Source organism: Chaetura pelagica, unplaced genomic scaffold (assembly GCF_000747805.2).
Source record: "Chaetura pelagica isolate M959 unplaced genomic scaffold, ChaPel_1.0 scaffold394, whole genome shotgun sequence".
Taxonomy (NCBI): Eukaryota; Metazoa; Chordata; class Aves; order Apodiformes; family Apodidae; genus Chaetura; species Chaetura pelagica.
The window spans coordinates 1,684,335-1,708,575 of NW_009952966.1; the positions used below are offsets into that span (position 1 = coordinate 1,684,335).

Sequence of the window (24,241 nt, forward strand, 5' to 3'; positions counted from 1 at the left end):
TTTCCCTTTTGACTTCAGTCTCATTGCTTAGGACTTTTTCTGAGCCTGTTTCTCCCCACGTGCCGAGTTTTAAAAGATGCTTTTCTCACTCAGAAAGTGCAAAGATTCAGTAGGAACTGAATGTACTTTTGTCAGACCTTGAAAACCGCAGACCTCTGTAAACTCTGCAATTTAGCTTGAATTTTGGCTTATGAAAATAATGTAAAAAGTCACTGTTGAGCAAGATTGAGAGAATTGTTTAAGCTTAGTTGAAAAACTTTTGCTCTGGGGCTGCTGGGGAGTTGGGGTTTTGCTTATTCAGATCCAGCACATGTGATTTCTAATCCAGTGTTGTCAGAGATGTTCAATGTTTCTGATACATCTGACAGAGAAATTGTTCTAGATGATGTTTCTCAAGATGATTAATCAACCTCTAAGGAATCTCTGCTGAAACATAATTATTTTACCAGCTAGATAATACAGGTCAGGGGCAGAAATGCAGTGTCAGCATCATAATGAACACACTGTGCCAGAGGTAAATCTCTGCTTTCTACTTCCTTAGGATGGAAAATGATATGGAAACAGAGTCCCCTGCACCACTGGATGATTTAAAGTCTGTTATGAATGGAAATGAAGAAGATGAGAAGCTTCAAGTTAAAATACAGGCTTTTGAAGAGAAAATAAATGTTGACAGCAGCACCCCTGGCTCAGTGCGGAGATACAGTTTAGGCCAGGTTTCTAGAGAAGAAAGGAAGGACATGAGGTTTAACAGGTATGGCTCTGTAAAACATGGGAGTGGTTCTCACAAGTATCAGTTTGGTGATAAACATTTATCCAAACACTGAGAAATTGGTCCACTTGCAGGGTATCTGGGAGTGATGGGAGTAAAATTTTAACCACGTCTCGTGTCTGTGGATTCCAAGGCTGGATAAAGTCTTCCTAAGTTTTCTATTTAATGCATAGACAAGGGGAAGGAAGGACTGGAGGCTGGATCGTGGTCTGGTTAGATGGCTTCTGGATGGCAGCTTTATGATGTGATCCATAAAGCCCCTTCTCCAGTCCTGGACTGAGAAGTTCCTGGTGAACGGGCTGACGGAGCAGAGCGCGCGGTCGGGTGAGCTCTGTGTCTTCCCTCCATTCCTAAACGCTTTTTCCCTTCCTTCTCTCCTCCCAGGTCCAAAAGCCTGGCTTTGCATGCAGTCCGTGTGAAGGGGGCAAGTGCAGAGGGTGGCCAGGAGGAGGAGAACGGGGAGCTGTCTGCTGGGATGTCCTTCTCCGAGATCTGCCTCAGCCCAGAGCAGGAGCTGCCGCCTCCCCGCGCCGCTGCTGCGGGGACACCCCTGGGACAGGCTTGGGGCTCACACCGAAGCTCTGACCACACAGAACCAGCAGATTTGCTGGAATCTACAAAAGAAAAGGCCCTGGAAGGAAGTGCAGAGGCAGGGACCAGCCCTGTGGAATACCAGGACAAGCTCTACTTGCACTTGAAGGAAAACCTGGGCAAAGTGAAAGCGTATGTGATGGAGCTGGGGAGGAGGATTCCTGTCCCTGACCAGTGCATCATTGAAGGTAAGAGAACTGAGCTGCCCCTTCTGCCAGGAGTGTGACACTGCTCTGAAAGTCCTCTCGGGGCTCAAGCAAGGGGGTAGCACAGAGCTGGTGGATGGGAAGAAACATTAGGTTGATAAAACCATGTCATGGGAGTGGAAGAGTCTTCCAAGACTGTTTTCCTTCAGGGATATAGTGCAGCCCTCATCCTTCTCAGGCTTCTGGGAAGGTGAATGTGAAGGGGCCTACAAGAAAGCTGGGGAGGGTTTTTTACTAAGGGCATGGAGTGATAGGACAAGAGGTAACAGCTTTAAACTGGAAGAGGGGAGATTTAGGTCAGACATTAGGAAGGAATTATTTGCTGTGAGGGTGGTGTGAACCTGGCCCAGGTTGCCCAGAAAATCTTTGGCTGCCCCATCCCTGGAAGTGTTGAAGGGCAAGTTGGATGGGGCTCGGAGCAATTTGGTCTAGTGGGATATGTCCCTGTCCATTCAGTGGAGTTGGAACTAGGTGGTTTTTAAGGTCCCTTCCAACCCCAACCAGTCTGGGATTCTTGGATTTGCCTTTTGGCTGTTGCACAAAAACAAACCCTGAGCCCTCTGGGAAAGGACCAGACACAGGGAGGTGAAATGGCAGCTGTGGGGGGGCAGGGCAGGCAAGGGGACATCCCCCAGGTCCAGGCTGTATGTTGGCCTGCTGGATTGGTCTTGAGCAGTTCTGTGTCTCCTTCCTCATTATCATCATTTTATTCAATCAGTTGGCTCACAAGATCCACCAGGAATGAGGCAGGTCAGGACCCCCAGGTCCAGGCACAAAGCTGCTGGGAGGGGCAGCAGAGCGAGGTCCCCAGGGCTGGGGCTTGGCTTGGGTCCCACTGCTCCCACAGGGCTGGCTGATGCTTTCTGCTTCCATGGAGGGTGGGTGTTGGTTTTCCAGCACGACCCAGCTGGTTTTGTGGGCCTGCAGGGGAGGTGGGTGCCACCCTGCAGGAGAGGTCCTCGATACACTCCTTTTTGAGGTCAGTACTTGGGGTTGGGTTGTGAGCACAGTCGTTCCCTCCAACATGAGTTGTGTGCACTCACCTGCTGACAGTCCAGTCCTTCAACAAGCCATGTTGTTTCCAAAGTGTAGGAGACTCAATCCATTGAACTAATTTTCAGTCACATCATCCTCTAATACGACGTCACTTCAGGTCCATCAAATACCAGTTTTTGTTGCTAAAAATACTTGTTTCCTTTTCCAGTGGTCAAGAACTTGAAAAGCAGTTTCCACTCATAAGAGGGATGTAACTAGATATACTTGAAAAGCTCATTTCTGAAGGATTTCCTAAATACCTGACATTCCAAGTTTCCTATTTGAAATAGTTATTTGGTCGAATTAATGATAAACTTCTGTTTCATAAAATTAGGATGGAAACATGAGAGGGAACAATCTGGGGCTGAAGTGCTGAAGGCTCTGACCTTGCACTAATCAAATACAATCTGCTGGATGTTTAAAAATCTATCGCTCAGTTTCCTTTCTGAAGTACCTGTTCTGATATGTTCTAAGCATCTGACTATTTCTAAATTCATTCAAACTCTTGTAATTTCCTGAAAATCCTCAACTAGCATTCTTAGGGAAATTCCCTGAGCAGGGACACGTGCAGAACAGGAGATGTATGTGACTCATTCTGAACGTGCTGAAGAAAGGCAGCTCATGAGGCAGGGGACAGCTTTCTTGATAGTTCAGATATTAAATAAACACCCCATGAAAAACATTTTTGGACTTCTACCATTCCCAGAAGTCAGAAGGGCCCATTCAAATGTATCTGTTCTATTTTTCAAATCAGACGGTTAGAAAATAGCAAGAAAATGTTAACAATTAGTAATATCCAGAGCTAGCAAGAGGGAGGTTAGGGCTGTGAGCTTCTTGTGTCCTTACTCACAGCTTTGACTCTCCCTTGGTGAGCCAGTCCCAGGAGAAGGCACTGGTGGGGCTCTGGCTGGAACCAGAATGGCCATCCCAGCACCTCTGACAGGACTAACGTTGAGAGAACTTGGTTTCTTTAGCAAAGCAGGAGAAAACTGAAGGACTTGGTAACAATTCCCAGCTATGTGCGAGATGGTTAAGGGAACAGCCTGTGCTGGATGGGGCAAGAAATGATGAGCTGAAATACCACTATAAAAAAAAAAGATCAAGCTTCAGCAGCAGCAAAAGCTGCCTGGCTTGAGCTGGCAGAGGAGGTTGAAAGCACATTGAGGCAGCCTGGAAAGCTGGCCTGGGTGAGGCAAGGCCACGAGATGGGGCACGTCTGCAGGGGGCTGGTGCTCCCTGAAACATGCCTGTGTTTTCCTCATGCCTTGATGAGGAAACCCTAAGGTTTTATTTCTCCTGAGCTTCACCTCACACTGTCAGCCTGCTCTGCTGCTTCTACAGCTCCAAGGTCCCCAGCCCTCCTGGTGCTGGTGGCAGCAGATCCAGTGACCACTCCAGGTCCCCTGCAGGTCTTGGGTTGTACCCTCTGCTCTGGAATGCTGGCTGTGATTTGCAAATTTTCTTTTTTGCTACTGATTCAGACATTTGCTCTGCAGGTCTTAGCCCTCACAAAATATTTTTGCTTTACAGGGTGTGTTTTTTCAGTCTCCTTGTTGATTTATAAGCTCATTTTATTTATTTATTTTATCTATATGTCAACGTTTCTGTAACGTTAACTCAAGTGTTTGATTTTACAGCTGTGAAGGGATCCAGGTTAAGAGTTGTAAGGGTGGGTCTGTGGACTGTCTGTGACAGTTTGAAGATGCCTTCTACACACACTGAAAAGCTGACATGTCCTCAGCTCTGTTATCTCATGGAGCAGTTGTTATTTTTGGTTGCATGTGCTTCAGGCAGAGGAAGAGCTGGGAACTGGGGGAGGATCCTACAGCAGAAGGAGGGGTAAGACTGGGATGTTGGCCAGAACGTCTGGGGCTAAGAAGATGGTCAAGTTGAGGGTGTTCTGAAGAACAGACTTTCCTAGGTCTCATGTTCCTCCCTGAGGAGTCAGGGGTTTGAATCAGTTGCTCTGGGAGGCGTGGGTGACAGGTGAGAACCCTGGTGTGGCCCCATCACCCTGTGACTGCAGAGCACTGGGCTCTGGAGCAGCTGCCAGGCTCTCACCTCCCTGCTCTCACCTCCCTGGGTCTCACCTTCATCCATGCACCTTGGATGAGTTTTGCCTTGCTCTTCTAGTTTCCCAGATGTGTAGGGATGGTGGCTCAAGTGCATGGCCATGTGTACCCTGCCTCTGCTGTCAGGTGGCTCCCAGACACCAGCTTGTAGGGCTGCTGGATTTGGTTATAACTTCAGGGCAGGTCCTTGTTTTCCAACTCTAGGTTTACTTGCTCTTTAGGGTAAAAATGGCACCATTCACCCCTGCAGCTCAGAGCAGTGGGTGTCAAGTGAGCTGCTGGAAAGAAAGCAGCTGATAATGTATTTGTGTAGAGGATACTGAAGGACTTGCCCATCTCCAGCCTGCCCAGCCTCCTTTCTGAAGGGACTGAGCCCAGGGAGCTCTGGTGGGTCCTTCAGCCCTTGCTTGGGAAACCACATTCCACACATGATGCCATGCAATGAAAACTACCCTCATCATGGTCGTGGTGAGTCTCTCCTGGCTCCTCCGTGCCCTACAGGAGGAAACACAAACACTTATGGGATGCATGAGGGAATGCTGGCAGAGGAGGAGGTGGCAGGGAGGCAGGTTGCAGTGCAATGGCCCCAGCTCTGCTTGTTATTATGTTTTATGCTGTGCTGGGATAATCGGTACCAGATGATGGTGGAGATGGAAAAGCTCATTGCTCCCCTGCAGTGCTCACCCCTGCACTGGGCTGATAAATTCCAGCATTCCATAAGCCAAACCTTGATTTGGAGCAGATGGACCTCTGCTCCTTTGGTGGGACCACAAAGCTGCACAGGCTCGGGCCAGGGTTTGCAGGGAGGAGCTCTGCTGCTGCTGGGCCACAAATGTACCAGTTGGCATTGGATTCCATGGGGCTGGCACTTCAAGTGCATCCCAAGTGTGAGGCTGGCAGTGAGCAGGGAACTGCTAGCTCAGGGGGTGGCCAGCACAGTGTGACATGTCATGAGACCACGGAGCAGCTCCCAGCATGACAGGGAGTGTGATGGGAGCAGGACCATGCTCAGGACTTGCTGCCTCCACGTGGGTGAGCACAGCAAATCCCAGGTGCTTTGCACCTGGGTGGGGAGCATCCCCTTGACCAGGCTGCTCTCCACAAGCCCTAACCTGCTAGCTGGGAGACTCCAGCTGGGTGGGTGATGGTACCAGGCTCCTGGGGGAAGCCAAACCAGAGGACTTTGGCTTTGGGGTTGGACCAGGAGGGACCAAAGGGTCCTCCCAGGCCCTCACTCTCCTGCAATTTGCACTTGGGGATTGACACAGGCAGGGAAAGGGAAATGCTTTGTGCTGCTGAGGAGGGGACAGTGTGGCACAGACTGTGCTGCTGTGCTTTCCCAAAGGGCACTGGCTTGTCATTGCCCCAACGGGGCAGGGCAGGAAGATGAGGGGTTATAAAGTTCAGCTGATCTCTGTGTTGTCAAATGTGGCTTTTGCCACTCAGGTGTGGGCTCAACATATTGAGTGCCCGGTGGGGGCTGGTCACACCCCCTAATCCTGCTGCCTTCCCATTTCATTATTGTGTAAATTGCTGGGGGCAAAATCTGCTAGACTGAGTCATGGTATGTGTGCAGAGCTGGTGGTGTTAAAAAAACAAAAAAGAAATCAGCATTTCTTGAAGCTGAGTGCTTTAAAAATTACCCTTTTCTCCTATAAACATATTTATTGTCTGCATACTTCTTTGTGAACCAAACTGAAGAGGCTGGGCGAAGGAAATTGAGGAAGCTGAAAAAGGTTTAAAACTGAAATTTAAAAAGTTGCATCCAGTTCTTATTCCCTGGTTTCATTTTATGGGTGGGTTTCATTCTATTTGGGAAATTTATGAGCATGCTTTTACTCCCATTAACAGATTTTATTTAATAGTGAAGGATTACCAATGTAAATCAAATAACACATTAATTGTTCCCAGAACCAGTGACTCTCTGCCTACTTGCCCACGTCCCTCCTGGTTTAGCCCAGCATGTTCAGCTGGAATAAACAACAATTAACAACTCTACCAACATTCTTCTGTTTGTTGGTTTTTTTTTCTTTATTTTCCCCAGGCACACCCATTTAGGAGTGACATTTAAAATTGCAACATATATTCTCTTGTTTCCTGTAGGAAAAACAAGTTGTTGCTTATTGAAGCCTGAGTCTTGCCAACAGATGTGGTGAGCAGTGTTCCTGGGCTGGAGGAGCATTTCCCTGGGATTCTGATCAGTCTCTGCCATCGGGGCCATTTGGTGACTGCAGGGGGTTGGTTGGTGCCTTGTGTTGCCTTTGGTGTGTGTTCTGCAGGCTGTCAGATCCTTTCCTTGTGTTCCTTGGACTCTCCCAGCCAAAGCTGGGCTGAGGAAGGAGGAGACCTCCTCCTTCTTCGTGGAGAAGATGTTTAATCCATCATCCAGCTCCAAGAGCCACCACTCTCCAATAGACACAAGACAAACCTGTCTCTGGCTGGTTCTTTGCCCACAGCCCCAGCCCAGGGCTGCCCTCAGAGCCACAGGTTGGGTGCCTGGAATGGTGTTCCCATAGATCCTAAGTTAGCTCAGGTGGGACAGGTTACTCTGTGATACAGAAGTTGGCATAAACACCCTGCTGCAAATTGGCTTTGCACTTTTAAAGGCAACAGGAGGTTTTAAAGTACCAAACTGGTTCTAGAGTCTGTAAATGTGGGGCTTGAACGTGACTAATTGAATAGGCTTCATGTCCTCAAGGAAATTGGTTTATTTTTTCCTTCCTCTGCCCCTTACATACTTCTGACCAATTACTGTAAAGAGTTGCAGATCCATCTTTGCCACAATGGGGACTTTATGGCTTTAAATCACATCAGAAGGACCTTTAGTTGACATTGGAGCAGTGTCACTTGCCCAGCTGTGTGTGCTGGGGGAGCTGCTGCAGGGCAAGGAGCTTCTCCTGCCTCTTGTATCTGACTGATTGCCAGAGTGTTTCTTTGCAGCTAAATTCATCTTTCCTCACCAGGCAAAGTCAGGGTGAGCTGTTCCACCTCTTTTCACCCGGGCACTCCATGGTTCATGGTCTCTTTTAGCTACGAGTGATTTCCCATAATGAAGAGTTGCACTTTTTGCACACATGGACCAAGGCCAAGCCTCTACTTTCTGGGTGAGATGGTTTCTTAGCATCTGTGATGCATAAAGCAGGGCTCTTTCCTTTGGACCATGCTGCTGGAAGAACATTCAGTCATCAGTCTCACTGGAGACCTCATTGACTTTTGTGCATTTAATATGTCCCAGGGTTTAGGGTCACTCTAATTAACCCCTTCAGTTTCTCAAACTCTTTTTCTCTACTGGACATGAGCACTGGCAGGTTACTGGCTTGGGTAATTTAGACTGAACTCAAATTTTCCCCACAGCTGCTAATCCAGTAGCAGTGGATTTTGTGCCCCATCTTCTCCCTGCTAAGGTGAGTGTGTTTCCTATGGGCTCAGGGGATCAACATGACCCAGACAGCACTTCCACATTCCACAGGATGTAGGATTTAGTCAATGTACAGGGCTTGGCATTGTCTTCTTCAAAGAGCAGCCTACAAGTGCCCAGGGCTTGGCACCAAGCCACCACTTCATGCAGGTTCTTCCCTTCTTCAAGGCAACGTTCTCCTATCACACATCCATTTGTCCAGGCCCACAGCAGAGGACAGAGTCTCCTATTTCCTAACACCCTCTTTATTTGGTAAGTTCAGTGAAGCCAAGGGCAGTGGCTCCACTTCAGCTCCTCTTTCCATCTCTGTCTCAGAGCAAAGGGAACATTTTCAGAGCTGCCCTCTGCTCAGGGCACTTTCTGGAGATGACTACAGATGGGTTTCTTGTTGCCAGACCCTCTGCCCTCCCAGTGCCTCTGGCTTTGCTGCTGCTTTCAGCCCTGCTCCTCTGGCCCCACGTGGGCTTGTGCACCTGCCTGTGATGAAAGATGAACGAACCACCCCCTTGGTTTGCAGGTACCCCCAGCTCAGCTGCTGCACTGGTGCTGCTGGCACCAGGCAAGGCCCCTGTGAGGAAGAAGAGCTGCTTCCTCACCTGGTGCTCTGCAGTTAGTGCAGTCTGGGTGGGTTCTTGTGCTCACTTCCAACATGTGTTATCTTGGCCCGTGTGTTTCCCCACAGCACGTGTAGTGACTCCACTGGCTCTTGAGAGCTCTAACTTCAATCTTTCTGTGTCTTTCCATCTCAGCTCTCCCCTCCTGTGCTCCAGTGCAGTCTCACTGAGCTCTGCAGTCCCTGCGTGGTGCTGGTGACTTCCTTTGCTCAGCAAATTCCAGCAGCTTTGTCAAAGGATGTAAAGTGGTTTCCACGTGCCAGCTTTTGAAGTTTTCCCCCAGCCTAACAGCCAGCTGGCCTCTCTCTAGCATCTTCAGCAGGTTCCAACATCCCAGTTTTGAATTTTCTGTGTTTTCAGTGACAAGCTGATCCACTGATACTTTTGCTCAAGGGACCCATCTTTTTAGCTCTGGTGAACTCATTCCTCACACGTGGTGTTTTTATGTGAAATACAGAATTTATTATGTTTCTCTCCTGTGCTCTCACATCTTGATTAGATGAAAAACATCAAAACCAATTAGTACTTCAAGATGGTCTGGTGTTGAACAGAGAAGCTGCCTTCTGGTATCAGTCATCCTCCTTGCTGGTGCCCATGGTCTGTGGCTCCAGAAGGCTGTGCTGTTTGAACTGCCTCCCATTAGCTGCACTTCCTAAAAAAGCTACAACTCCTTTTTTCCAGCTGGAATATTTTCTTCCAGCATTTTATTCCTGCACCTTTGCTGCACGGTGACTCACCAGGGCAGCATGAGATTCTGAGTAATGCTCCCAGCAGAGTTGACCCAGCTCAGCTCCCCACCCACCTGGCCAGCTCCACAGGAGCCCACCCTGCTCCTGTTCTTCTTTGGAAATGCTTTGGCTCTGCCTCTGGGTTGCTGGCAGGACAGGCCCCCAGGAGAGGTGGGCACTGGTGGCTTTCAGGATCAGTCTGGCAGGCTCATCAGGCACTGCAGGGTGGCTTGGCTGTCTGTATATACACTTGGTAAGAAGTGGGGGTTGTAGGACCTGGAGCTCCTAGAAGCCAGGCTGGAGGCAGAGCATCCTTGCATGGCAGGTTCAGGGAGAGATGGGCTTGGCCAGGGCTCCTGGGTGGGTGGGAAGAGGAGCTGCCCATCCATGGTGACACAGGGCTCAGGCAGTGCTCACCAGGGTTCTTCTCTGAAACCCTGTTGCCTCTGGTGATGACTCAATACAGCAAACACTCCACGTGCACACAAGTGCTGTAAACTGGTTTGTGCATCTTTTGGCTCCTGGAGGGTGGGTGGCAGAGGGGAAGCACCAGGGCTGGGGGAGCCTGCTCCTGGCTGGCAGGGGCACCCCTCCAGCCCCATGGGCACTTCACAAGGTGTCAGTGAGGTCCCACAGCTGGCAGGCCCCTGTGTGACTCTTTCCTCATATGACATGTTTGTTCCCAACAAGCTCTTGACCGTAAGAGCTGCACAGCTGTGGCAGAGCTGTCTGCTTCCAGAAGTGTGAACAGCTGTGCTGAGCCTGTGAGAAAGCACAAAGATGAGCAGCCTGACCATGCCCTGCCTTGCAGCTCTGCCACTTGGCAGCCAGGACTTGCTGTGTGAGATTTAAAGCAGGGGAGACTGAACTGGTGTGTGTTGGACTTAAGGGCACGGCCCCAGCCATGCCCTCCTGCAGGAGCTGCCCCAGGCTGAGCTGCCTCCAGGGTGGGAATGTGTGCCCAGGCCCTGCCTGGCTCACCTACTTTGTCTTCTATCTGCTTGATTTTAATACTCTGTCCATTTCTCTCCAGACACCGTTAGAAGCTGCGTGGCCAAGCTGCTCTTCAGCTGTCCCCTGAAGGGCCATTACTGCCTCTACAGCAAATCCAGTTTCACCCTGGTCAGCCAGCAGCCCCCACTCTGGATCCACATCATGTTCCTCTTCCAGCAGGTACCTGCCATAACCCTGTGCTTGGGAAAAATGTTTCCACGGTTCATCTCTTGAAATCCACTCCCAGTCCACAGCATTTAGTGACCCTTGTGATTTCTCAGAAAGTCATTAGGGTAGGTTGAAGTGATTCAGCAGTTCATAAACTTTTCTATTTCTATGAAATACAACCAATTTCAAACTGTCTGGAGAGATTACAACATCTGGGGAGAAAAAAAAAAAAAAGTGGGACCAAATCTTACTGTTCTCATTTAGGCAAAGCTTGCAGTGAGTCCCAGGTGCCCTGCAAACCAGCCAGAGCATTGTGGTGGGACTCCAGGAGAGCAGGATTGGCCCCAGGGCTGCAGGTGGAGGTCACAGGTCCAGCACCCACAGGGATTTTTTACTGCACAAGCTTTGCCTGAGCAGGACTTGCAAATCTGATCAGTGCTGCTCTCCTACCAACCCTAAGGCTATTCTCTCCTGTTTAATGCCCTTCCCAAATCCCACCCAGTGTTTGGACATATGTGGCATTTCCTAACAGGTTACAAATAGTATGAAATTGTAAGAGAAAACCCTGCATTCACACTGCAAGATGAAACAGATGGTTTTGTGTTAAAATAGTTAGGTTCAGTCTCTTCACCTCTGCAGAGCTGTTCCCTGCAGTTCATCCCACCCTGATCCAGCCTGGGAAGTACAAAGGATTGCTCTGAAATTTAAAACATGCACAGAGAGTGATGCTGTGAATTTAACAGCTCAAATTGCTCTTCCCTGTGTTTGCTCCCAGATACAAAAAACCAATGCAGGTCAGTGGGAGTGTTTGGGTCCTTCAGGACAAGAAGTGGTTCCTCTGGACCCAGAGGTGCCTGTTTGTGGGCTTTGCTGCAGGTGAGGAACAAGGCTGCTCAGAAGCTGAGGTCAGGCCAGGGAAGTAGAGGACAGTGACAGAGCAGAGTAAAGGAAGCAAAGAAGTTCAGTTTGTGTCTTTTCAAATCTGCTGTAAACACAGTATTTAATGTCCTTTTTTATGGGGAAACAAAGAAAGGTTCCTCTTGGGCTGCAGTGAGTGTTGGAGCCTTTTGTGCATCAGGATGGTGCTTAATGTCAGGTAATTTCTGGGCTTCTTTTGTTCAAAATCCTAAAGCTTTGAAGTACTGGATCTATAACTGTTATTAAATGAAACACAGAGCACTGGATTCAGCCCTGGGATAATGTTATTTAAACCTGTGAAATTGTGCAAGAGATAAATCTGACATGAATTGTACTTACCGTGTGTCAATAATAAGTTAAATGAAAGGCTGGTGATAAAAATGTAATTTTCAGCAAATCCATCAGAGCTTCCCAGACAGGTGACATACATGGTTTCTGAAGGTCTCAGTGCCAGGTAGAATGTTGTTATTCCTTTTTTGCCAGTTGCTCCACGTTCTGTGTGCTGTGGAATTCTGCAAAAGCCAAAGCCAGGAAACGTTTTCCCTCAGATCCTTAACTTCATGAGCCTGCTTTTTGTGCAATTTAAAAATATTAGTGAATAGTTTTGAAAACCCTCAGCTGGAAGTTGTGGAAAGGCACATTATTAGTGCAGAGCAGTGGGAAGAGGAGCAGATGTTGGTGGAGATCTGAGAAACTGTCTTACAGTGTAAGTGATGATGAACGAAGGGAATAGAATTAGAAGAAGGGGTGACATTAGAGGGGTTATGGGATAGACAGGGTGTTTCTTATCACAGCTTAATTCCTTGAAATCATCCTCTGGTGCTCTGTGATTCCTGTTGGACTTCCCTTAGCAGGCAGGACAGTGTCAGGCCCTGCAGTGGCACCAGTGAGGCAGGGGCTGCCCAGCCTGTCCCTCTCCAACACCTTCCCTGGGCTCCCTCAGCCATTTGCCAACCAGGAGCTCAGTGGGCAGCCCCTCTCCTGGTGCCTGGGGGCTGCCTGGAGCTGCCTGCTCCTCCCTCCAATTCGGACTGACCCGGCTGCTGTTCCTGACAGCTTAGCTGGAAAAAATGCCTTGCCTGAGAGCCCTGATCCAGCTCCTGGTTGGAGTCCGACTGAAGTGTGTCTGTGTCAGCTGGATGCCAGACACTGGGGTTAGGATTGTTGGAGAAAGAGAAGCAGGGACGTCCTTCCTGGAAACCTCTGTCAAAAGGACATTGTGTGTATTGTGAAATCATATCCCTGGAATACAGAAAATGGGATTCACTGGGGCACTCCCAGCTCAGCTCCTGGTGCAGATGTGTTCTTGCGTTGCAGGATCAATCGGCAGCTCCAGAAGAGGCAGGAGTGCTGAGCCCTGCCAGCCACAGCAGGGTCTCTGCAACAGGGCCTTGGTGTCCAGCTTGTACAAGGAAGAATTTCACGCTGTTGAAATACCAGAATAGTTCAAGGCAGCAAAATCACAGAATCATGGAATCCCAGACTGGTTTGGGTTGAAAGGGACCTTAAAAACCGCCCAGTTCCACCCCCCTGCATGGGCAGAGACACCTCCCACCAGCCCAGGCTGCTCCAAGCCCCATCCAACCTGCCCTTCAACACTGCCAGGGATGGGGCAGCCACAGCTTCTCTGGGCAACCTGGGTCAGGCTCTCCCCACCCTCACAGCAAAGAATTTCTTCCTTATGTCTCACCTAAATCTCCCCTCTTCCCGTTCGAAAATATTCCCACTCATCCCATCCCTCCCTGCCCTTGTCCCAAGCCCCTCCCCAGCTTTCCTGGAGCCCCTTCAGGCACTGGAAGGTGCTCTAAGGTCTCCCTGGAGCCTTCTCTTCTCCAGGCTGAACACCCCAGCTCTCCCAGCCTGTCCCCAGAGCAGAGCTGCTCCAGCCCTCCTTGCTGTGCTTGGATATGGGGGCTTTGGAGGTGAAAGCACCCAACCCAGCCCAGGTTTCATCTTGTTTTGTGAAAGTTCAGGACCTGAAAATCCCTGTCATCTGTCAGCCAAACCTGGGCTGAGCATGTTCTCTGGGTTTCTTCTCTTGCATTTCATCCCACTGGAAAACATAGTGCTGTGACTCTCCCTGAACAGGGGGAAAAAATGTATGCCAACCTGCAGCAGTGCTAAGCAGCTCCTGGCATTAACTGGTAAATGATCTGTCTTTTCCACAGAGATGGATGTCAGGGAGATCTCCACCTGCTGCACAGAAGCTGCTCCTGTTTTGACAAGTGTAGTGTGTCAATACAGACAGGACATGCAGGCTGTGGATGGTGGCAGCTGAGAGATAAGCCTTGGTGAGCCACAGGCCCTAAAGACACATCATGTGCAACACAAAAAAGCCCCAAAGGAAGGGAAATATTGGAGGATTTCTCTACTTGTGTGTGTATTGATCCATCCTAACTCCTTACAGAAGTTAACTAATCTCTGGTTACTTGCATGCCTGCAAGCAACAAGATGCTGTGAGAACGAGATGCCCTTTGTTAATGGACAAGCAAGAAAAGCTTCAAATCCTGTTTTCTCAACATTTTTTTTCAGAGCTTGTTTGCAGAACCTTTGTCCATAGAGAGTAACTCTGTGCAAGCCCTTAAGGCCCTGTGGGAGAAGACACAGATCAAGGGGACACACAGTTTTGAAACTGCCATGATCCAGTCCACGTTTCCCCACCAGAAGGTGAGCTGCTTTCTGCTCAGGAAAATAAGTGAAAATAGACCTTTGCCCTGACTTTTAGAACAACTGCACAAAGAACTTTCCAATTGGCACAGCAAGGCTTCAAACGATGAAAATCAAACCCCCTTTCCCTGCCCCTTCCCCTTCTCCCCTTTAGCTCCAGCAGCTCCCCAGCATTTGCACTTGCTGCCATGCCCAGTCCTCTTCTCCTGGATGGCCACAGGGTGATCCCTGGAGTGTGGCTCTCACCTTCCTTTGGTGTGAAGCACTTGGTTGTGGGGAGCCTGAAACACCTTCACCAGCCATTACCTTTTCAACCTCCCCCAGGGTCTGGTTGTTGGTTCATACTGTGCTTTGAAAGGTCTCCAGGCTTGTTCTCCACCCCCTCCTATGTGCTTTATGGGGATTTTTCCTGACCTGGGGAGAACTAGTGATGCTACAGACTGATCTTTTTTTCCCTACTCACTGTTTCAAACTCTAGATTCAGCTGAGCTGCCACCATGGGCTGCTTGGCAGCCACTTGGCCAGTCACCCAGTTAAGCACAGACTGGGATTTTATGGAAATGATCATTTGCACGTGCACCACTAGTTACCCCCACCAGTTTAAAAGATTACCCTTTCAAAGCTGTTTAGTGTCCCCAGGATTTCAGTGAATGCTGTTTCCAAGCTATTAGTCAGGCTCCTGGGAAAGGGACACTGCAGGATTGTAAAGCCAATGTCTCTTTATTCCTGGACATCTCCATCCAGCACCATCGGATGGAATGAATTGTCAGATGTGAGTTTAACAAACTCTCTCAGATGTCTGACTGAATGAGATTAAGTTAGTTACTAAGGTCACAGCTGAGTTTAAAAACAGGAGTTTTGTTAGAAACACCTTCTGAGCCCCCAGGATAATGTTGCATTGAAGTGGGATCCCCCTATCAGAGACCCAGTTTACAGGCTAATTTTACTTAGACCCAGTGGAGCCTGCATGGAATATTTTAGCTGCTGTTGAGGTCCTGGCCTGACTCATCTGAAGGCATTAGAACTGCTCCTCTGTTCAGTACTGGCTTAACTTGAGTCTGTGCCAAGGTCTACTAGTGGGAAGTTGGAGCTGGTGGAGTCTAAAGGACTTTGGGGTGAGGAAGGAGCTTAGGGAAGAGCATGTCTTGGTGGGTAAGGTCAGATGTAGGGCATTGTGCACACACAGTCTGGAAAACACCTCTAACACCCTAGAAATGGGATTAGTCTCCAGCACATGGGTTGAATAATCCTACTGCAGCTCAGGTCCTTGGGTTTGGCCTATTTTGGGAACTCTTCTCTCTCCCTGACAGGAACAATCTCTGAGTTCCCAAAATAGCGGAGCTGGGAAGTGAGATACTCATCTTCACTGAGTGAGTGAATTAAGCAGTGGATTGAGGTTTGGAAGCTTCAGGAGCCTGTGGATTGCCCAACAGCCTTTGGAGGCTGCACACACTCAGGCAGATGTAACATGTCTGAAATGGCAGGAAGCTTTAATGTTCAGCCCTGGTCTCCATGATGTGCTGCTGGACTTACTTGCTCAGCTTTGGTTTTGCTTATTCATACAGAACCTGAGCTTGTTTCTAGGGCCAATTCCATCCAGTTTGCTGAGAAAAAAAAATCCCATTTTGTTTTCTGTGAGCAAGACCTGAGCCTGCTGTAAGGAAGGTTTCCTTTGGGTCTCCCAAAAAACCTAGCCAGAGCATTCCTGGCGTGGCCTGCTCCTTACTCTGCTTGACAGACTGAGCTCCCACTCCAATCTGAACTGTTTGTTTCAGAAGTTCTTTCCATTGCTAATAGAACTCCAAACATCCTGAATTATTTGACAAAATTGCTGTAGCTGTGAACATGATTCCTCTGCCAGCAGAGCAGGAAGCACAAGGATGGGGCTGTGGTTGTTCCAGCAAGCGCAGCCCTTTGAGTCGGGAATGGCTGGAAATCTGCTGAGGCAAGTGCAGCACCCACGTCATCTGTCACAGCCTCTGTTAGGTTTCATGCATCGTGTCACAGCAATATCTGAAGCCTTTGTCAGAACTGAGGAATTCTGGTGCTGGGAGCACATGGGGAGGGTCTGACCCTCAGCAAGAACCACAGCACAGCCAGGGCTGGGCAGCCGCTCCGTGTCTGTGAGTGCATTGATGCATTATTTCTGCAGAATAAATGAACTTAGACATTTTTATTATTCTTTTTATTTATTTTTTTTCAATACGTATTCCAAAGCATTTTGCAAACCTGGAGGAAAAAAAAAAATCTGTTGCATCAAGGGTTTAGTCCAGAGTAAATTCCTCCGTGTCTGTGAGTGCATTGATGCATTATTTCTGCAGAATAAATGAACTTAGACATTTTTATTATTCTTTTTATTTATTTTTTTTCAATACGTATTCCAAAGCATTTTGCAAACCTGGAGGAAAAAAGTCCAGAGTAAATTCTGAGAAATGTTTTCAGCTTTCCATCAGTGTCAGGGCTTTGGGAGGTCGGGCCCGGGCTGGCCGTGCAAGGAACCACAGCCAATACCTGCCTCACAAAACCCACGGCGTGTTTCACTGGGCAGCCTGTCCGTGCCACGAGAAATATTTGTGCAACGGGGCTTAGGAGGTGCCAGAAGCAAAGCAGTTCCAGATGTGCAGGCTGCCAGGTTTCCGCTCGGTTGCTCCACAGCTCGTTATCGAAGCGCGCGCGGCCCACGGTGCAAAAGCTGAGCTGGGTTTGGGGCTGCTTGCTGGATTCTTTGTGTTGACTCATGCTGTGTCAGAGGAGTGAGATGGTGACTGCTTTACGAGCCCCATGTGATGCCTTCAGAGAGTCTTTTGTTGAGCAGCCTTGCTGGAGGATGATGAACGTTTTGAAGCCATTGTTGGTTCTGTGCTTCCCCCCCTCTCTAGTTTTCTGCCTGGGTTTGTGCAGCAGGAAGCAGCTCTGCCTTTGCACAGTGAAGTTTTCAGGGTGATGGAACATGAGGATGAGATAACCCTCTCCAGTGAGGCTTTTCCCTTCTGCTTCCCCTCCTGAAACAAGGGGCTTGTTTTCAGATTATTTCAAGCGTCCTGGAGCACAGAGTGGAAAAGAGTGATTGCTGCAGTGGTATTTCTGTGATATTTGCTCTCTTTCAGTCCAGAGTTGCTCATTGCAGCCACTAAAAGATGTTTTCACAGCACAGAGAAGCTCCTAGGCTCTCTCTTCAGTGTGACCCATATACCCTTACACAGTTCTGCACAGACCCACTGAGAGCAGCATGGTCATTATTTTGTCCACCCCGTGTCCTCCCGGGTGCCCCATGAGGAGGAGGATGAGGGCAGGTTGGGACAGGGTGTGTTGCTGGTCACGTCCTTGGTCTGCCATCCCCTGCAGAACATCTGCCCCTCCATCAGGGCCCACAGCAGGGAGGAGACCCCAGGGGGGTTGGTGAGGTCCATCCCTCCCCAGGACCTGCCCAGGGAGGCTCCAACCACCTAGTGCCAGAAGGGAGGCAGGGAGCCTCAGGCCAGCAGGTCCATTGCCCTCAGAGGAGCTGCAGGGTGCTGCTGCTGCACAGCACAGCAGCCAGCTGAGTTCCTTGCATGTACAGAGTTCCCCTTCAAGGGAAAACAAGAACTTCAGCAATGTAGAAAGAGCAGCAAACAGGGCAAAACAATCAAGCCTTGCTCCTCCCTGCTTTCGGGGTTACGAGCTGTTAACTGTGCAGCCCTTCACCTCCTGAGTTTGGTTTTCCTGCTTGTTGGCCTAGGACCTGGAGCACGTGCAGATGCACCTGGAAGAAGTGAGGTTCTTTGATTTGTTCGGCTACAGCGAGGAGGCAGGAGCTTGGCAGTGCTTCATGTGCAACAACCCCGAGAGGGCAACAGGTAGGTGGGCTGCCCTCCCACCAGGGCTGCGTGTGGTGGTGGAGGCAGAGGTTGGGGAAGAGGGGAGGCCACCTTTACAGCGTTTCCATCCCATAAAACAGGCATTTCAATGCAGGTCCGAATTGGAATTTGCCCGTAAACTCATCCCAGCATTTGTGGGGAGATCTAGTGTCAAGCACAAACCCTAACTGGTGCATCCTTAGAGGGCTACAACCCAGAAGTTCGTGTAGATTCTTAAATCTGCATGACTATAAACCCCTGGGGGGTGGGAGGGACCTGCAACCATCTTGCAGTGTCCAGATAAGGGAGCTGCATCTGCTGGACCAGCTCCTCTGGAGGCAGCAGAGGTGCCACACGCCAGGGGACATTGGCCTACAGACCTGATTCATGTCCTCTTTCTCAGAGTTATACCTCCAGTAGGGTTGCACTTAGCAGCAAGACAGTGCTTCAGAGCAACCACAGTGCTTCAGCTACGTTAGAAAACAGGGGAAGTGGAAAAATCCACATTTTCCCAGGTAAAAGATCCTGGTGACCTTTTTTCTGCAGCTTTCTGATCCCCATGTGGTTTAGATCAGGGCACTGAAATCCAGAGGACTGGCCTTTTCCTTAGATCTTTTTTGCCACTCTGTAAAAGCCTGCACCATTCTGGCCAAGAATTTTGAATATTTTGGCCAAGCCTTGGAATAATTGGCTGTTCCAGCTGTTTATTTGAACAGGCAACATCTCTTGGTGTTTCATCAACCCTGAACTTAGTCTTGCAAGAGTGGCACCAGCCTGTGCTGCAGGCCAGGTGGCCCGTGCTCATTTCATGAGTGTTTGACCATCTTCCTGCTTCCACCCCTCTCATGGGACTCAACCAACATAAAAGGAATTGTGCTTTGAGCTGAAATTTCATCTGAGTCCTGTGGTTTTGCTGGGGTTTGTCCATCACATCAGTGACAGACGCATGTCAAGCTGCAAGGAAAGGGCCCCTGTCTTGCATAAAATGTCAAAGCTTAATGAAATAGCTTTGTTTTGAATTTCCAAAGGCATTTAACTAGTCCAAAAAGGGGAGTGTTTGTAGCAAGCTCCTGATTATGCTGGTAGGGCAGCTGTCTTAGAGCCAACAGACCAGATGAAGGTGGCAAGGATGATCCTTGGGGGTGACACAAGGCACAGTTTCCTTGTTGATGCCATGGGTTTTGCCAGTGACCCTGGTCTGGAGACATCAAAGGACAACTGACCCCTTGCTTCCCTGTTGCTCTCCTGCCAAAGCACCATGTCCTCCTAGGAGAGCTCTGAGAAGGGCTGGGAGCAGGACATCAGGGAGGGCAAATGGCAATAGAGGACTGACAGCAGGCAGCGACTCCCAGCGAGCTCCCCAGTGCTCTTTGGGCAGTAGAAGAGCTTACAGGAGTGGGGGCTGTCTCTGGGCCACTGACAAGAGGCTCTTGAGTCTGTTTGCAGAGCACTTGAGGTAACATCTCGAGCAGGGTAAGCTGTGGACTCTGCCTGACATCAGTGCTCCTTGGGAGGTGGGAACATAACATGGTGTCCCTGCTGTGACAGGGGCTTGGAACTAGATCATCTTTAGGGTCCCTTCCAACCCAGCCCCATTCCATGATGCTGTGATTCCAGGAATGGAAAAAACAAACAGCTTTGTTGAGATTTTCCTTTTTTCCAGCTTATTATTATTGCTCTGATAGGAACTAAAGCCCAATGGGGGGAAAAAAAAAATGCAAAGAGGTGACTGAGGTGTTCAGTGAAATGCTGCCTTCTGAGAAGAGGCAAGGACTGGAGCCTTTGCTTTCTTCTGCTCACATACCACGAGTACCCAAGAGCAAGGAGGGTGCCTGGTCCTCCTTGCCCAGCCACCCAGCTGCCTGTGCTGCCATCCCCCAGGGAGGAGGGAGAAGCCTTTAATAAATGTCAGCATCTAGAAAATCAGCATTTACCCGTTTTAGAGACAGGACTGAGAGTCCCTTAGAGGATGGTCAGGAGCAAGAGGAACAAGGCACAAAACATTTTTGGACTGTAAGTGTCCTTTGTGTGAACAATTCTTCTCTTTGTCCCAGTAAAGACAATTTTATAAGGACACATTGTGAATATCAAGATTTGCTTCTGAGCTCTAAAAGCCTTTACAAGCCCAAGAAAAGAAAGGATTGGATGGGTCATGAGGTCACATGTAGGAAAGTAACTTGGAAGATAATGCTCAGTGGAAGCATTTTTCAATGGGAGAAAAATCTGCAGGTGAGTGAGAAATTCACCTTTGGTGATTTTTCCAACTGGGAAAAGTAATGGCAGAGTGGGGGGCACTCCAGGGTCTTTTTGGGTTTATAAGATCTGAGATCCAGAGGCCTCCTAGAACTGTAAGAATGTAAAGGCTGCCACACATACTTTATTTTCATTCCACAGTGGGACAGACCCTTTGAAACCTCAAATACTTGTGAAAGACAAGAAGGCAATTTCTCCCTCTCAGCAATGCTGTTTAGCAACCAAATTCTTCTTTAGGAAGGAATTCAGAGGCAAATTCTTTTCCTATTATTGTCTTGTGTCTTTTGTTACTGTTGGGGTTTGCTGCATTTTTTGGATGCCGTGTTGCAAGATGCCATTTATCCTCCAGACTCAGGAAAGCATCATCCCTCAGAGCCTTGCTGGAGGATGCCTGATCAATGATGGGGGTTTTTTTTTGGATGGAGCTGGGAGGATTTTTGGAGCCAGGCTCCACTCGGGGCTGAGCTAGTGAGGGAAGAGGCAGCTGTGCTTCAGAAATGGATCTACCCAACGTGGCAACTCACCCAGAGAAAGCCTAAGTATTTCTCACATCACTTCTGATTGCAAATCATTTCTGATACAGCCACACTTTTCCAGAAGTGATGTTAAATCATCCTGAATGTTGGGGTTTTTTTTTTCCCTGCCCCCCCTGAGCCAAGGGGGAAGAGCATTCCCTGAGGTCCTGCTCATCTGCTCAGGTCCTTGCCTGCAGCCTGACTGTGGGGCTGGTCTCAGAGCCAGGAAAACCAGCCTATACCATTTTAATTATTTGTACATCACAACCTTTCAAGCCATTCAGAGAGGAGGCATTTGAGGTGTTGGCAAGGGCAGTGGGTGCCTCTTGTCAGGAAGAGCTGGCCTTGTAAGAGCTACATTTCAACAGAACCTCCTCTCCTGACCCTTGGCTTCACCAGCTCTTGCACAAAAAAGCCCCCCAGTCAAACCACTCGGTGGCTGGAGAGGGAATTGCAGGAACATCCCCCGGGCTGGAAGCTCACAAAGCAATTGCAGTAATCCCTGTGGGCTGCAGAAGAGAAATGGTGCCCATGGGCAACGATTTGGGTCAAACAGAGGGGTTTGATGAATTCCTCTTTAAAAAAAGCAATTTGGTCAGAAGAGCCTACACCACATGGACTCCTGAGCACATTTATCCTTTGCTGGCAGGGGGGGGGGTCCTCGAGTGAACTGAAGTGCCCCAGCTACAGGGCTTGCTTGAAAATTAGAAAAAGTGGCATTTGGTCATGTGTCCTGTCCAGGTTTTCAGCAAAGCTACATGTGGTGATTAATGAGAGTGGATCCATATTCCCTTGGGTTAATTGCATTTATCTTCGTCTGCCACCCACACACTCCAGGCTTTCCAGTTAGGAGGAGTTTATTATCACTGGGATCATTCAGGATTGGACTGAATTCTGGTGGATCATTTTCTGTCTTGTGAAATGTAAGATTTAATGCTTTGGGGGTTTTATCTGTTCTGAGTTGATCTTGGAAGAGTCTGGAGGGTCTTTTACTTTGTATTCAGTACCCAAACTACTTGCAGCTTGGTGCACTGTAGTGCTGCAAAAAAGGCAGGACACAACTGATAAACAGGAATTCCAATGGACATTTACACCAACAGGCACTACTGAGGTTTGAATTGACTTGGGGGTTGGTTGCCTCTATGTGGAGATGGTTTAAGAAGCACTAGAAATCACAGTAAACAAGTCTTCATTTAGAGTTTGGGTCATATTTTTAGTTTTCTTTTGTTCAGGAAAAAAAAGTAATGGCAAATAATTAGTAAACATAACCAAATATATGTAGTGAACATAACCTTTTGTATCTTTGAGCTCAAAGATCTCCTCATACCCCAGCAGGCCACCACAGTGACTTCAAACCCAGAGATGCTGTCATCACCTAGTTTGACCTTCTCTAAGGCAACAGCCCAAGAATCTAATCCAATAGTGCTTATATCAAAGAAATGATCTCTCTTTGATCTGTGTTCCTTTAGTTTCTTTTCCTAAAGATGTCTAAACCTGGTTTTTAAAAGCCAAGTGAAGGAACAGCCATGCCATGCCCAGGACATTGCTCAGGTAATTTAACCACACTGATAAGATGTTTCTTTCCAGTCTGTCTCTGGACACATCATCACTTTATCCCTTTCCCTGCTGTGTGGAAATTCTGTTTGGAGACTTCATGTCCCTTCTCCATCTTTGCTTGGGCAAGTTAAGGAGAATACACGGTGTTAGTTTCCCATGATATCAGTCACCCCATGGAAGATCAGCCTTACCTCATTCTTGTGTCCCTTTCCTGAAGTCTTTGAGCTTGTCCTTATCTGCGCAAGGTGAGGAAATCAAAACCAGGCAGAATTTTCCAGTAATTCCTCTGTGTACAAGGCACGTGCACAGCCCAGCTGGCAGCTGGTTGCATTGCTGGAAGATCCTCTGGCTGTGCTAGTAGTGCAGGGGGGTCCCCAGGCTGGGTTTTGGGCAGAGCTCAGACAGAGCAGCAAAGCTCTGCCTTTCAGAGGCAGTTGGGATCTGCTCATGGTGCTCCTCACTTAGCAGAGCTCCATGCATTTACTCCTACTTTGCACCCAGCAGGCACTGAGTGGCTACAGTGGTGACTGAGTCAAGTCCCTGGAAGGTCTGGGACAGGCTCCCCTGAGGTGTTTTGGGGCTGGAGCTCTTGACCTGTGCAGAGGGACAAGGGCTGGTGCAAGCAGAGCTCAAGGAGGGCTTCACAGGGGTCTGCCCATACCTACAAGGAGGTCACCAAGAAGACAGAGCCGGGCTCTTTCTGTGGTGTGTGGTGGGAGGGCAAGAGACAACAGGGATAAATTGGAAGAGGTTCAGACAGGCTACAAAGGAAAGCCTTCCCACCACGAGGATGACCAAGCATTGGAACAGCTTGCCTAGAGATATTGTTGAGGTTTTCAAGTCCCAGATGGATAAATTCATGAGCGACCTCGTCTGACCCCGCGGGTGACCTTGCTTTGAGCAGGAGGCTGGAGGAGAGGTCCCTTGAGCTCCCTTCCAGCTGAGTCATTCTGTGAAGTTAACCACAATGAAAATAAGCAAAAGGGCTTAGAAAAATATTGGGAAAGAGATTCATTCTTATCTTTCCTGAATCTTTTTCTTCTGATCAGACCCTCAGACATACTGGCATCAAATTTATTATGACAACTTTGGAAGCTGACACCAGAATTCCCTGTGGGCTGCTCTGTGGATGTGCAAGAAAAGAGCTCTGCTAGTGTTGCCTCCAGCCACTGGGTGCTTGGAGACACCTCCATCTCTTTAGTAAACCCTGTTTTTGAAAGATTTTGGCAATAAAAATCCACTGTAGGCCAAAATTGCACATTCACTTCCTTTCTCATGTTGCATTCCTGACCACCAGCCACCTCAGGATCTTCTGGTCCCTGAACTTTACACCTTCACAGTTTGGGTTAAAGCATCTTCCCACTGCACTGGAATCACTAGTGGAGCCAAGTCCTGTGGGATCAGGAGCCAGGTAGATGCACAAGAGCAATTGCATTTTCACACCAAGACCTTCTTGTGTTGCATCTAGAGGCTCAGCCAGCTGTCAGCATGCTCTGAAAGCACCTTATGAATCCCTTATTATTATCATGTAGGAGTAATAATCCTTTTTCCTGTCCTATCTCTGTCATTTTTTGTCAAAGGGAAGTTCTCTCCTCTTTTCCTTCCTGCACACTGGAGGAAATCCTGCCACGTGGTGCTGCTGGGTTGGGTGTCTCACACTCACAGCTTTGTGATTTCTCTCTCTCTCTCTGGGCAGATTTGGTCAGAGCAGGTCTGGCACTTCATCTTGGGAGAAAATACTAACAACAATATGTTGTTACCACCCACATGCTGCAGAGATGGTAATTTCCTGACCCCAAACTTCATGGTGAGGAAACATCCTCCTCCAAGAGAGTGCTCAGGGGATGACAGGGGTGTTGTCCCATGCATCACTACGTCAGAGATGTGACAAGGCATTT

The 24,241-nt window shown here is 48.7% G+C and overlaps 1 protein-coding gene across 2 annotated transcripts in view; it reads left to right on the top strand.

The window, feature by feature from the left end:
• The window catches only part of VEPH1 (ventricular zone expressed PH domain-containing 1), a 62,091-nt gene that overhangs the window by 33,196 nt on the left and 4,654 nt on the right, over positions 1 to 24,241 (top strand). The window contains exons 7-11 of one of the 2 annotated variants that reach the window (XM_009995711.1): positions 542 to 751; positions 1,154 to 1,548; positions 10,467 to 10,606; positions 14,045 to 14,179; positions 17,901 to 18,018. In XM_009995711.1, the coding sequence (XP_009994013.1) occupies positions 542 to 751; positions 1,154 to 1,548; positions 10,467 to 10,606; positions 14,045 to 14,179; positions 17,901 to 18,018 (998 nt within the window). The remainder of the gene's footprint in view (positions 1 to 541; positions 752 to 1,153; positions 1,549 to 10,466; positions 10,607 to 14,044; positions 14,180 to 17,900; positions 18,019 to 24,241) is intronic. The other variant, XM_009995712.1, reaches the window with a different exon arrangement.